Source organism: Myotis davidii, unplaced genomic scaffold (assembly GCF_000327345.1).
Source record: "Myotis davidii unplaced genomic scaffold, ASM32734v1 scaffold177, whole genome shotgun sequence".
Classification (NCBI taxonomy): Eukaryota; Metazoa; Chordata; class Mammalia; order Chiroptera; family Vespertilionidae; genus Myotis; species Myotis davidii.
In genome coordinates, this window is record NW_006287960.1 from 63,300 (window position 1) to 77,797 (window position 14,498).

General features: G+C 39.9%; 1 protein-coding gene across 1 annotated transcript in view; it reads right to left on the reverse strand.

The window, feature by feature from the left end:
- Positions 1-14,492, reverse strand: part of LOC102775126 (WD repeat-containing protein 44) — a 66,832-nt gene extending 52,340 nt beyond the window's left edge. Inside the window, exon 1 of the mRNA XM_006759874.2 lies at positions 14,243-14,492. Within this exon, the coding sequence (XP_006759937.2) occupies positions 14,243-14,319 (77 nt within the window). The 5' untranslated portion in view covers positions 14,320-14,492. The remainder of the gene's footprint in view (positions 1-14,242) is intronic.
- Positions 14,493-14,498: the final 6 nt, after the last annotated feature.

Here is a 14,498-nt window from a genome sequence, read left to right on the forward strand (position 1 = left end):
GGTTTTGGCTCTACTCGAATTCTTGTGATCTTTCCATCGTTTAAAGCAGGGGTCCTCAAAATTTTTAAACAGGGGGCCAGTTCACTGTCTCTCAGACCGTTGGAGGGCCGGACTATAGTTTTAAAAAAAACTATGAACAAATTTCTATGCACACTGCACATATCTTATTTTGAAGTAAAAAAACCAAACGGGAACAAATACAATATTTGTATTTGCATGTGGCCCGCGGGCTGTAGTTTGAGGACCCCTGCTCTAGTCTATTAATAATTTAAAGTAATTCTAACAGCCCTAGCTCGTTTGGCTCAGTGGATAGAGTGTAGGCCTGTGGACTGAAGGGTCCCGAGTTTGATTCTGGTCCAGGACACATGCCTGGGTTGCTGGCTCGATCCCCGGTGGGGTGTGTGTGGGAGGCAGCTGATCAAGGATTCTCTCTCATCATTGATGTTTCTATCTCTCCCTCCCTCTCCCTTCCTCTCTGAGGCCAGTAAAAATATATATAAAAATAAAAATAACAATAAATAAAATTTAAAAATTTTAATAAAAATTGCAACAGAAACAGCCAACTCAATATATGATTGTCTTTAGAAGTCAGTACTAATACAATCATACTAAATCACACTGTCATTTACTTTTAAAAGTAAACAATGAAGTTGTTGGGTTAAAAGCCAATATTACAAAAGCTAATGTGCCAATATGACTTTGTAAGTTATGTAAAACATCCAATGCTATACTAATTTTTAAAAATAAATGCTAATAACTTTATATAGGCTACCCTATGTAGAATTTAGAGCTCTAAAGAACCTGTCAAATGCATTTCTTAAAACATTTAAATAAGTCAACTCTTTACTTTTCTTATTCCAGCATGAAAGATGGGCAGAGAAAAAAAAATCAAACCAAATCATTTATTTTGTTTCTTAAATTAAAATTTTTTTACTGTTATCTGGTGCAAGGTTTGATGGAAAAGGTAGTTTTAAACTAATGACTGAATTGAGGTTTTGGTATAATTGGTTGCTTTTAATTATTTATGTTTTTCATCAATATCATGAATAATAGAAAATTAGAATATTTCAGTGAGATTTAATATTAAGCACTTTACTGTATAAATTCTATTTATGTGCTTTAAGAATTTGAATTTCTACTTCATTCTTTAATAAAATATCTACACTAATAAAAGAGAAAAATGGTAATTGGCGTACAACGCTACCCTTTTCATTGGCTAATCAGGGCTATATGCAAATTAACTGCCAACTCAGATGGCAGTTAACTGACAAAAAAGATGGAGGTTAATTTGCATATGTAGGCACAATGCAGGGAGGTGAAAGGAAAAGCAGGAAGAAGCCCCCTGCCACTGACAGTGATCGGAAACCCAGGGGGGAGCTAAGGGCGGGGGGGCAGGGCAAAGGCGCCCCCCAGCCATGATCGGAGAATCGGGCACCTTTGCCGCCCGGGCGAATGATAGCAGGAAGTAGGGGTGGAGCCAGCGATGGGAGCTGGGCACGGTCGAAGCTGGCAGTCCCGGGAGCTAGGGGTCTCTTGCCTGGGCCTAAAGCGGAGCCCACGATCGCGGGGCCACTGCAGCTGCGGGTCCCCGCTGCCCGGGCCGGACGCCTCAGCCAGAGGCGTCCTGCAGGGGCAGGGGTGGAGAGGTGTTAGGCCTGGGCAGGGGCGGAGCCTGCAACCGTGGGGAGCTGGGGGTCCCCTGCCCAGGCCAGACACCTCTGCCGGAGGCCTCAGGCCTGGTCAAGGGGCCGATCCGGTGATTGGTGATCGGAGGGGGATGAGGGTCAACTCCTCTGGCCGAGGCATGAGGCCTGGACCAGAGGTAGGAGGCGTAGGTGGGGGGCGGAGCCGGGTATTGGGGGGATATGATGGTCCCCTTGCCCAGGCCTGATGCTTCGGCCAGAGGCGTAGACCCCCATCACCCTCCGATCGCCTGATCAGCCCCTTGCCCAGGCCTGATGCTTCGGCCAGAGGCGTAGACCCCCATCACCCTCCGATCGCCTGATCAGCCCCTTGCCCAGGCCTGATGCTTCGGCCAGAGGCGTAGACCCCCATCACCCTCCGATCGCCTGATCAGCCCCTTGCCCAGGCCTGATGCTTCGGCCAGAGGCGTAGACCCCCATCACCCTCCGATCGCCTGATCAGCCCCTTGCCCAGGCCTGATGCTTCGGCCAGAGGCGTAGACCCCCATCACCCTCCGATCGCCTGATCAGCCCCTTGCCCAGGCCTGATGCTTCGGCCAGAGGCGTAGACCCCCATCACCCTCCGATCGCCTGATCAGCCCCTTGCCCAGGCCTGATGCTTCGGCCAGAGGCGTAGACCCCCATCACCCTCCGATCGCCTGATCAGCCCCTTGCCCAGGCCTGATGCTTCGGCCAGAGGCGTTAGGCCTGGGCAGGGGCGGAGCCTGCAACCGTGGGGAGCTGGGGGTCCCCTGCCCAGGCCAGACACCTCTGCCGGAGGCCTCAGGCCTGGTCAAGGGGCCGATCCGGTGATTGGTGATCGGAGGGGGATGAGGGTCAACTCCTCTGGCCGAGGCATGAGGCCTGGACCAGAGGTATGAGGCCTGGGTGGGGGGCGGAGCCGGGTATTGGGGGGGGCTGGGGGTCCCCTGCCCAGGCCTGATGCCTGGGCCAGAGGCATCAGGCCTGGGTGGGGGGTGGAGCCGGGGATTGGGTGAGGGACCCCTGCCCAGGCCTGACACCTCTGGCAGAGGCGTCAGGCCTGGGCAAGGGGCCGATCCTGCGATTGGAGGGTGATGGGGGTCAACGCCTGAGGGCTCCCAGTATGTGAGAGGGGGCAGGCTGGGCTGAGGGACACTCCCCCCCCCCACCCAGTGCACGAATTTCGTGCACCGGGCCCCTAGTGTATTAAATATTTGATGATATATTTTAAAATATTTTATGTCAGAGAGAAAAACACTGATAAGAGAGAAGCATTGATCAGCTGCGTCCTGCACACCCCTCCTCACTGAGGATTGAAACTGCAACCTGGGCATGGGCCTTGATGGGGAATCGAACCAGAGACCTCCTGATATATGGGAAGACACTCAACTGAGCCACACCGGCCAGGCAGATTTGATAAATATTTTAGAAAAATCTCAAATTACCTAGAATGCTTACATACATAAAACATTCTGTAGGCCAAATTTATTGTTTATTATAAAAAAGATTATTTAATCTTATTTACATGTTAAAGAGTAATTACTGATATAATTTTTCTAATTGCCTACCTAGTAAAAATGCATCTTCCCTATTAATATGACAGCCAATAGAGGTTTGATTAGGTGGAAAATATTAATAACTACCACATGCATTCATTGTGACTGTTAGAAAATACTTCTGAGGGGAAGAAAAACGAAAAACATTGTATTTCCAATTAGTGGCTTGTAGCCAAAATATGATTCAGAATTATACCAAAAAAACCAAAAAACTTCCCCTAAAAATTGAAACACCAAATACTGTGGCCTAAGTAAACAACTGACAACAATCTATAAAACAAGTACAGAAAAAAATCTGTGATCAAGGCTTTTTGATGAGGCACAGAAGCCCAAATCAGCAGTGGCTTACCTCTTGATGGGTTTTCCCTTAGGGATAAAGAACGTACCTTTAAAATGCAGTTAGCAGTGTCTGGGATTCCAGCTCTTTCAGTAGCAAGGTTATTTTCTGACCTAGCTATCATAACATAATGAATTCTATCAAAGCTTAGAAAGAAGAGAGTAAGAATATTGCTTTCATTATTTTAAACAGTAAATTATATATTCCTAAATGGTAGAACAGTTAGCCTCATCATTCCAATAATTCATATGTAAAATACAGCATCATGAATGTTTAGTTTACAAAAGGAAAGTAAGAAAGAACCTAATGTTTATATCTCCATTTAAAACCATAATTAGTGAAGTTCTACTTTTGCTGGCTATTCCTTATCCATCTTGAGCTAACTTTTCTTATTTGTAAAATTAGGATAATTGTTCTACCTATGTCACAAAAATTGTCCTTCAGAACAGAACTACAGGATGATCAGAAGAGATAATGTGAGTAAAAGTACTTGGGAAACTAAACACCAACTTTAGTTGACAGTATGGCATTATCATTCTTTACATGTAACAACGTGTAGAACTATAATTATCTTTCTTTTTTTAAAATATATTTTATTGAACTTTTACAGAGAGGAAGGGAGAGGGATAGAGAGTTAGAAACATTGATGAGAGAGAAACATCGACCAGCCGCCTCCTGCACACCTCCTACTGGGGATGTGCCCACAACCAAGGCACGTGCCCCGGAATCGAACCTGGGACCTTTCAGTCTGCAGGAAGACACTCTATCCACTGAGCCAAACCGGTTTGGCTATAATTATCTTTCTTACTGTGAACACATTTATCACTGGGAAAAAAAGTTGGTAACAAGGAATTGATATGACTGCAGGATAACTGGCGACACCTCCCAAGATTTCACTATTTTTGTTTTTTTTTTAAATTAAATTTATTGGGTGAAATTGGTTAATGCAAGGCTTAACTGTTAACATTTAATATTTGCTGAGTACAGGATGTCTCCAAGTTACAAAGGTCCCATAAATATAAATCCAAACTACTGTCCTTGCCTCAGCCCCTCCCCATTTCTTCTCTCTTCACTTTGATAGGAACTGGTGTGTGTGTGTGTAAGAGAGAGAACCAGGAAGTTCCAAAGTAGAAGCATGAAGAGTAGTGAACGCCACAGAGCAGGGATGGGAATGTTTGGCCTGTGAGCCGTATAAGGCCCTTGAAATCATTTGCCCCTGCCAAGCTATTAGGGGTGAGTTAATTAAATGTTTAACCAAATATAGCAGGCTAATTTTAAGTTGATAATTTTGTATGGCCTAAGAATGATGTTATAAATATTCAAATGGCCCTTGCCAGAAAAAGGGTTCCCCACCCCTGCCATAGAATCTGCTTGCCTACGCACCATTCCTATCACCACTTAAATCTTTTTTCTGCCACTGAAACCCTTTATCACTATTACACATCAACTGTGGACATCTTTATGCTGGGAAATAAGGAAAAGGTTAAAAGTCAACAGTTAAGAGCTATGTCCTGGGACAAACAGGGATAGTAAAGTTCACTTATAGAAAAAGACTGATCTCAGTCATTAGCCTTAATCTCTAAAGCCAATCCAATAAAGATAAAACACCAATTCCAAATATTGACAAACCTACTCACTTTCACTCAACAAAGGTGCTAGTTTTATCAATTCATTCTGCTTACCTATCTTCCACTAACCCAGGGGTTCTCAAACTATGGCCCGCGGGCCACATGCAAATACAAATATTGTATTTGTTCCCGTTTTGTTTTTTTACTTCAAAATAAGATATGTGCAGTGTGCATAGGAATTTGTTCATAGTTTTTTTTTAGACTATAGTCCGGCCCTCCAACGGTCTGAGGGACAGTGAACTGGCCCCCTGTTTAAAAAGTTTGAGGACCCCTGCACTAACCCAATAACCTACCCCTTCCTGTGATGCTAACCAATCCCACTTACTAATGCATGCACTATATCCAATTTAATGGATCTTTCCCTTACTCTCCCAAAGACCCACACATTATATTTATTTATTGATTGTTTGATTTAAAAAAATGTTTTTATTGATTTCAGAGAGAGGAAGGGCGAGAGATAGAAACATCAATGATGAGAGAGAATCATTGATCAGCTGCCTCCTACACGCCCCCTACTGGAGATGGAGCTTGCAATCTAGCATGTGTCCTAACCAGGAATTGAACTGTGACCTCTGGGTTCATAGACTGACGTTCAACCATTGGGCAACACTGGCCGGGCCTACCCATTATATTCAATTGAGGGGTGGGGAACATCCAGACCGTAGGCAGTATTAGGCTTGTGAAATCATTTAGTCTGGCCCTCCCAAGGCATTAGAAATGAGTTCATTAAATGTTTGATCAAATATCACAGGCTAATTTTTAAGTTGATAATTTTGTATGGCCTGTGAATGATGTTATAAATATCCAAATGGCCTTGGCAGAGAAAAGGTTCCCTGCTCCTGATTTAAACTATTACTGTTACTTCTCAGATGTAAGGGACAATAAGTTATGTTAGAAAAAATCTCTGTACTAGTGACATTGATTAAATAGGAAGGAGAAAGCTGGAGGTGAATGGAGTGGAAATGGGGCTGGGGAAAATGTTCAAACCATCTGCCATATCAATTTGATAATGGGTAGATAAGCATATTTTAAAATAGAGGTTTTTTTTGTTGTTTTTTTTAAATAGAGTTTTTAAAAACACATCCAAATTGTTAATGCTACTGCTAATAACCAGAAAGATGATTCCCTCAGTCTTTCAATTTAAATAAAAAACTTTCAGGAACAAATTGAAAAGAGGACTATGGATATTAAGTCATCCATGGCTAGTCTTTCCAATTCAAAAGCAATGACAGAGAGAGTACTCCCACCCCTTCTCTTTGCCTACTTAGTAAACAGGATGTCTACTTCTGAGAAAGTGAGTTTGAATAAAGCTCTACATTCTATTTATTGGTTCTTGAGAAAGCTTGACCTGTGGTTCATAAGAATGTCCGTGGTTCAATGTGTTGGTACTGGAATAATCTATTATGATTAGTAGTGGTCAAGTAGGTCTTATACAGGAATGGCTTGCACTGTTACAGGATGCCTATTGGAAAATATTGTTAAAGTTTTCTGTTAGAAGGTACCAAAAATTTTGTGTTTCACTCTTGGCCTTTCTTTTCTTAAAACAGTTTATCGCCTCCTTCCCCCCGCTCCCCCTCCGCTCCCCCTCCAAAATTTTAAGGATTAGGGCCCTGTGGAAAAAGTAAAACTTTTTCTGCTTTTAAGACTATTTGTGCAATTAAAATAAAGTTCTCATTGGGGCATTATCAGAATTTAACCACTTGAATGGGATACACTGGTCTTACAATGAAACCATTCAAATCACAATTTCAATACAAATCCAAGGCAGGAATTTAATTTAATCATTTATGAAGTTACAAGCTTACTACATACTCTTCTAATTCAGAAATATAAACACTTTTTGAAAAGCACACACAATGTCTTAAGACTAAAATTCTGATTAAAAAAATTACTTATTGTTATGTATGAATATGGATAATGAAATCTAAATTATTAACAGATTAACCACCTCCAATTCAGTTAAACCAAGAGATTAACTGTGCATATTTACAAGTTATTGCTACAACATATAATATTAGCAAGCATGAGCACCCAAAACAAACACTAACACAAACACTGATATATAAACTAATATATCTTATTTCTTCAATAGCCTTAATTTTAGGAAGACAACTAAATACTTATAATTTAAAACTAATTTAATTATATGAATTCTGAAGTTTTGATAAAATATGTATTTGTTAATTAAATAGAAAGACTTATAATAAAGACCTATATAACTATTCAGTCTTTATTTTTCTTTTCCTGTTTATTCAAAGGCTACAAAAGAAAGATAACCTTTCCTCTTCAATTTCTAAACAGTTTTCCCAAATTCGAATGAATAAATCTAAAGGCCAAACATTCTTTCTATAACCTACAGAAATAATTTTTGTTAGAAACCATATGACTTATTAGGTGGTTGTTAATGAATCAAGGTGCTTTTAAGTCACTTCAGGTAGTTAGTGATGATCTGGAGTCTAAATCACATCTGCACATGTATTTCTTAAATGGTCTCTCTTTGATCTTTAAATTTATTCTCGTTGATATTACAAAGGGGCAGCCATTGAATCCGAGTGATGCAATGCATTCAATCTTCAATACAACGACTAACAATGGAACTGAGAAAATTAGTATGAGGAAATTGTTGCCTAAATGTGTCCTTGTTAAATTCTGTATGTTTAAAATGTTTGGAGACAAAAAGGGTTTGTGGACCTAAAACCAACTGACCCTGATGGAATCCCAAACTGTAAATTGCCAGACAGCTGTAGCTGGTAATAAAATGCTAAGACCTGAAGAGCTGTAGCAGAACCTGATTATATGGTAATCCTAATATCTGAGAGAAGGCAAAAGAGCTAGAAGAATAACTGATAGGTTGGTAGCTATAGTAACCAAGATAAATTTGTATACTGACTGGGGAAAAACATTAGGGTTGCCATCAGGTATGAGGCCCACATTATGTCTTACGTGCTTTTTCCTCAAATTTGAATCATGAAATGACAGACTAACACAAAGACTGTTCAATTTGAAATAAGAAAATGAATAGGGCTCTGCTCTAAAGAGTAAGGAAAGCACCCAATTAAAGGTTTAGCTGGTTAACAGAATAACATCCAACATCTAGAGGGGAACAGACCTTATGAAAGTTGGTAGAAATTAGCTTACTTTAGCTCTGGGTAGAAAATAGAAATGTAAGTTAATTATCAATTCCAGTTAAACATCAGAAAGACATCATAAAGTACCTGCAGTTTTTATTACTTTAAATTTTGTTTGAAGTATTTCTTTGGGCTATTAATTATTAATCTCTTACAGAAAGGTTTATTTAATTCACTGTGTAGCTACATATCTAAAATAGTACTAAATGGTGTTATTTGCCATATTTCAGTTATCAATGCCCCAGGGAGCAGCCTTATAACCTGCTCTCTACACAGTCGGTAGGGCTACCTTCACCACCTTCACCTCCATCCATCACCACCACCCTTAAGATCACCCACTTCCTCCACCCATACTACGCCAGGAAGTAATTAGTAGAATTGCAGGCAGAGTATGAGGAAACAAACAGCCTCATCAAGGGGCTTCCCTGGCAAATTCACCTGACTTTGTCAAAGTTAAAACAATGGACTGAAGAGAACAGTTTTATGTAATGTGTATGTTACAAAATAAGTCTCAAATACCAACAACTGGAAATTATTTTCTGTTCTGTAGGATCACTACTGAACTGTAGATATCCTAAATCTATCTAGGTTTTTAACATTTTAAATATCAAATTTTATCTACCCCACTTTATGCAGTAGATTATCACAAGAACAGAATAAAGTTTTCAGTTTATAGAAGTTTGTACAGATTCAAAGTTAGCCCCCAAACTACAATACTACTACCATTGTCCTTCTCTATCAGTAGCCAATTGACAATTGGAGACCACTAAATTAGAACGTGAATTTACTAATTAACATGTAGGTTTTCTCACTTCAATATGATGTTACCTGGGTGTGATAAAACAGCATTTACAAATATATTCCTATCAATCCACATAGCCAACAGCAATAAAATATAATCTATGATTAAATATCAACTCATGAACAGCCATTTTTTTAGGAATCTTTCCACAAATAAACCTTATCCACAAATATTTTTTATTAAAACTTATATCAGTTTTCAACTCAGAGAGAAATGTTATGATGCCCAAGTAAAGTGAGAAGCTGTTTTCATCAAAGGAAGCTGTGCAACTTTTTGTTTTTTAGGATAAATTCTTCAGGACAGTTTGATCTCAGTTCTTATGGTTTGAAAATCAAGATTTCACTATTACTCTAATCTACAAAGATAGACTGCAGTTGACACTAACTAGATTGCTCAAAATAAAATGAAATAAGTAACCACCACTGTTCCTAGATCACCTATTCTGTAATTTTTGTTCATCCTGGAGAAAATTAGTGGGCAAAATTCAAGATCCTAGAACAATGTCTTCTGACAGCAAGATATGAAAAAACATATCTCAGTAGATGAGAGTAAACCATCTCAAAAGCCCTGCTAATAGGGTAAATGCCAAAAACCTATAGCAGGGATACTCAGCAAGCAATACTTTCCCTCCTTCCACAGACAAGGCAACATGGAATAAATGAGCAACCAGGAGACTGGAGTTCTAGTTCCCAGTCTGCCACTAATCAGCAATGTGTCACTTCCCTTCTCTGAGCCTAGATTTCTTCCAGTTAAATGGGAGGCCTGGATTAAATGATCTCCCAGTCTCCCTACTCTAAAAATGTTACCATTCTATCATTCCTTCCAACACCTCAAAATATTTTGGTTGCCATGAAAAAAGAATTTTAAATAAAGAATGCTCAAAATGTCACATTTATTTTTATAACATGTTCTCAGTGCCAGCCTTTAGTATGCATATGTATAATCCACAAATTAGCAGGAACATTCATCACATATAGAATTTACCCAGTAAATCTTTAATTTGAAATCTACAGGTTTTGCATCATATCCCAATAGCATAAAGTTTGTTCGCTTAAAAACTAAAATAAAATCATAGAAAGATTTCCTCTTTTCACATCCAAAATCTCCTTTTTAACATTTATTAGCATTTACAACCCTCCATGGACCATATGTATATTGCCAAGCAAACAAAGTACTTTGATTAACAGTTAATTCATTTTCCTATTTTAGATTGATCGTACAGCTCTGTATCTATGTAATTACCAGGCAAGGCAAAAACAATGAAATTTTAGTTCATCTATCTGCAGTAATCGTGTAATTTCTGTTTAGATTTTTGAAATTTTAAAATAGGTTGTAGAATCCTCTCTACCCCATTATTACCTCCATAAATCATTTGGGATACAGAAACTCGAGGTTAAAATCCTCTGTGCATATAGGGTGTGGGGTGTGTGTGTGTGTGTGTGTGTGTGTGTTGTTTTAGTCTTGGGGCTTAATTTTTTTTAATTTGTGGATAGTTGCTATATAGTATTATATTAATTTCAGTATTATCTTAGTACGATATAGTGATGTAACATTTATATACCTTACACTGTCTCAAATGTAATAAAAATGAGTTTGTGCATTTAAAAAAAAAAAGATTTCCTAAGAACAAAAGTTTATCAATAAAAGCACACTATTAAACCTCAATATGACAGACTTTTACAGTTGGGAGGGTTCTCAGAATCTCCTCAATTTAAAGATGAGGAAATGAAATGACTCATAGTCCAGGGCTTTTTTTCTACTATACCACACTTCCTCCTCCCCTTCCTGCTTTATCAAAAGACAGTATGGTAGCAGAAAAAACAATGCTAGACTGAAACTAATCGAAACTAATCTGGATTATAGTCCTAACTCTGTTACTGATTTGCTGTGGCACCTTGGACAAGTCACTTTCCCTCTCTGGGCTTTGGTTTTCATAACATTTTATATGGGGTTTAACTAGATGTCCCTTCTAGCTGTAGCACACCATGATCTTATAAAATTCCTATCTGAAAAAAAACACAAAATACACATTCCTGAAAGAGAAAGTGGGAACCGCTAGTCAAGAGAACTGAAAAGTTTGGGCTGCTGGTTTTAAATAGATGCATCAGTTCAATTCACCAAGTAGGTCCTAAAGCATTTTACTTCAGACACACACACACAGTGTGAGGCTGCTATGATGCATTGGAAAAAATATACTAAAGTAGGAGTCTGGAGAATTGGTTTTAAATTCCAGCTCTGTCACAAGTGTTGCCTCCTAGGCCAATTCATTAACTTCTTTGAGCCTAAGGTTCCTCATATATAAAAATGGAGATAAGAAAACCTGACCTAAAGTATCAACCAAAATAAAGCATTATAAATGTGATATATATTGCAAAGCTGATCAAGTGGAGATGATCTTCCACTATGGAAAAGTAGGCTGCATTGGAATAAAAAGTCTCCCTATAAAAAACTGGACTGATTTTTAACTTATTAAATTTGCTTTCAAAGTGTAGAATAAAGCTGAAAATACCACTGGCGGGGAATAGAAAAAAAAAAAACAGTATTAGGAAATGGATTATGTATTTGGATTCCACTAATTAACAAAAATGAAATAACTCTCAACTGCCCACTCAGTTTACTACAAATTTGGTGAAATGGTCTGTGTACTCAAGAACATACAATAGCAAGAAGCATATATTTTTTTATTTTTTAAAATCCTCACCTGAGGATATGTTTTTCTTGAATTAGAGAGAGAGGAAGGGAGAGGTAGAAACGTCAATGTGAGAGAGAAACATTGATAGGTTGCCTTGCATGTGCACACCAGGACAGGGGATTGAACCACCAACCTGGGTATGTGCCCTGACCAGGAATCGAACCCCTGACCTTTCGGTGTAGAGGGCAATGCTCAAACAACAAGCCACACTGGCCAGGGTGCAAGAAACATTTTTTCAAGTGCCCAAACTCAGTCTGTTAACCTCTTAGTTTGTATGTTGTGCTACTTTGGTTCACATCAAAGGACAGAAGATATTCTGATGACCAGGTATCTAGTGACCCCATCTGTTTTCACAGATCAAGATTTCTCACTGCATTTCTAGGTCTCCTCACAGTACCTTATGCAAATGACAAAACTTGTCACAAAGGATAGAGGATATGTTAATTATGCCAACCTTTGCTATCCTGGCAGTACTGTTAGTTCTTTTCAGATGCAGTTCTCCAGGTGAGTCTAATTCTCTTCCAAATCCCCTGACTATTACAGGATGAAGCCATGAAATTGAGACTGACATAGTTTTATCCACAGGGCTCAACAGGCTAAACATTTGGGCAGGTTAGAGTTAAAATTAGAACACTGGGTCCCAAGAGAGAAGTTTTTACTTTTCACCTAGTATCAAAGGATCAAAGAGCTTGAGAAGCTATATTGTCCCATGAGGGAAGAAATGACTATCAATTCTATCAAAATGACTCATCAGTTTAGACAAGTTAAATAGCTCCAAGTTTTGCATACTTCCTCCCAAAGTAAGCACTGTATGATGTTAATTTTGCTAATTCCAAGAAAGGAAGGAGAAGGGAATAAACATTTGAGTTCTTTCTCTGTGCCAGGTGCTAGACTTGGCAGTTTACACAGCTGCTGATATGACTGTCCTTCGAAATTGAATGTTTTATTCATTCGAAAAGAACCACTATTCACACAGTTCTAAATTGATTACAATCCTATACATCAGTTATTATTTCCCTCCCCACTCCACACATACATAAGTACTAAAGAATTAGGTTTCATTTAAACTGAACTGAAAGTTCATTACTTTGAGGGGGAAACCACAAAAATAAAATTTAATTTCAAGGGGATCCAATGTATTTGGAAATCCAAATGTATTTTCTATCCTCTATCATTTAGCTATGAACTTGTTTCAGATACTAAATTTGAAGGAGATTCAGTGAAATCTCAAGATTGGCCATTCCCACCCCCCAAATCCCCTAGTAGTGATATGAAGAAGGTATGAAGAAGGTTGTTGGAAACACACACATCAGGATTTATCTATGTACATTCTTTGACTTTATTGCTGTAATTTTTTGGTAATACATTATATATTAGGTTTTAAAACGACTTCTAGAATGTAAGGATAACTTTGCTTGCATCAAACAAGGTCTTTCTTCCAAGGAGCAAGCTTGACAATTGATGGCAGTTGACCATATTAGTGCCTTACATTAACATACAAATTTTACCAATTCTCAAGTTCTTACACCATGAACTTACATAGTTTACTGCCTCTAGTCCCACACGAGTCCATAGAAGAGGTTGGCAAAATCTCTATAAATGTTATTCCAACTTTGAATAGTGGAGGAGTGGGTAAATAAAAGTCCTGGTCAAGGGAAGCATTCCAACTACTGTACTTCCTACTCAGAATCTCCCATATTAATCACCACTAAAACATCTTGCAGAATTGGATAAAAAGCACAAAGCTGTGGGTCTCCTTTCAACCACCAGATTACTCAGCACTTGTTTGTATCTCTGTAGTCGGTTGTATACATTTATGTGCGGCTACCTTTTAAGACTGCATTCTCCCTAATGGTAAAGGACCTTCAATTTCCTTTGCCTCACGGTAAGGTGGCATTTTAATAAAACACTGTTGATCAAGAATACATCAGCTAGAGGACTTTCCTAAGTAAACACCCAACCCTTTTCGCCACTCCTTTTCTTTCTGTGCAAGGAAAAGATGGTAAATCAGGCGAGTTACGGCTACCTCTAAAATAGGTAAGTTAACGGCAAAAGAAAGAAGAAAACGGGAAATGTAATTTCTTCTGTTATTGATCCTTTAATCTATGGAAATCCAAGGCCAGACGGATGTTTCAAAGGTAAGCTCTGAACCTCACAAACACAAATTGCCGGCTTTCCGGCTTTCAGGCACGTGAGCTGTCCCACCTCGCAGAAAGCTGGGCAAGACGAAAAAGGGGTTCTCTTGGAGCCCCAGAGGCCTCTCACCAGGGGAAGGGGTTTGCCCGAGGTGGGCGATCCCCCATCCTAGACTCACTGAAGTGCTGGAGACAGGAGCAGCGGTGGCGGACACAGCGAGACCAGCGAGGGGTGAAGGGGGACGGCACAGGGGAAGCCGGGTGACCGTGACGCCCGGCTTCTGGGCCATAGCTACTTACCCTACAGTGTAGCCACCCCCTAGGTGCACATCTTCTGGGGCATCAAAGAATTCTTCGGTGTCGCTTTCCGACGCCATTTATAGGACACACCCGCGGGTGAGGGGGCCGACGCCGCCTAGGAGGGTGACTCTCGTCTCCTCGTCTTCCTCCACCTCGGCAAGACCGTAGGAGGTGAGTCCCGCGCGAGGATGAGGAGTGAACGGACGTTCTGAAGTGAGGAACCGGTTAGGAGCAGGGGGGCGCCGTCAGAAGCGGG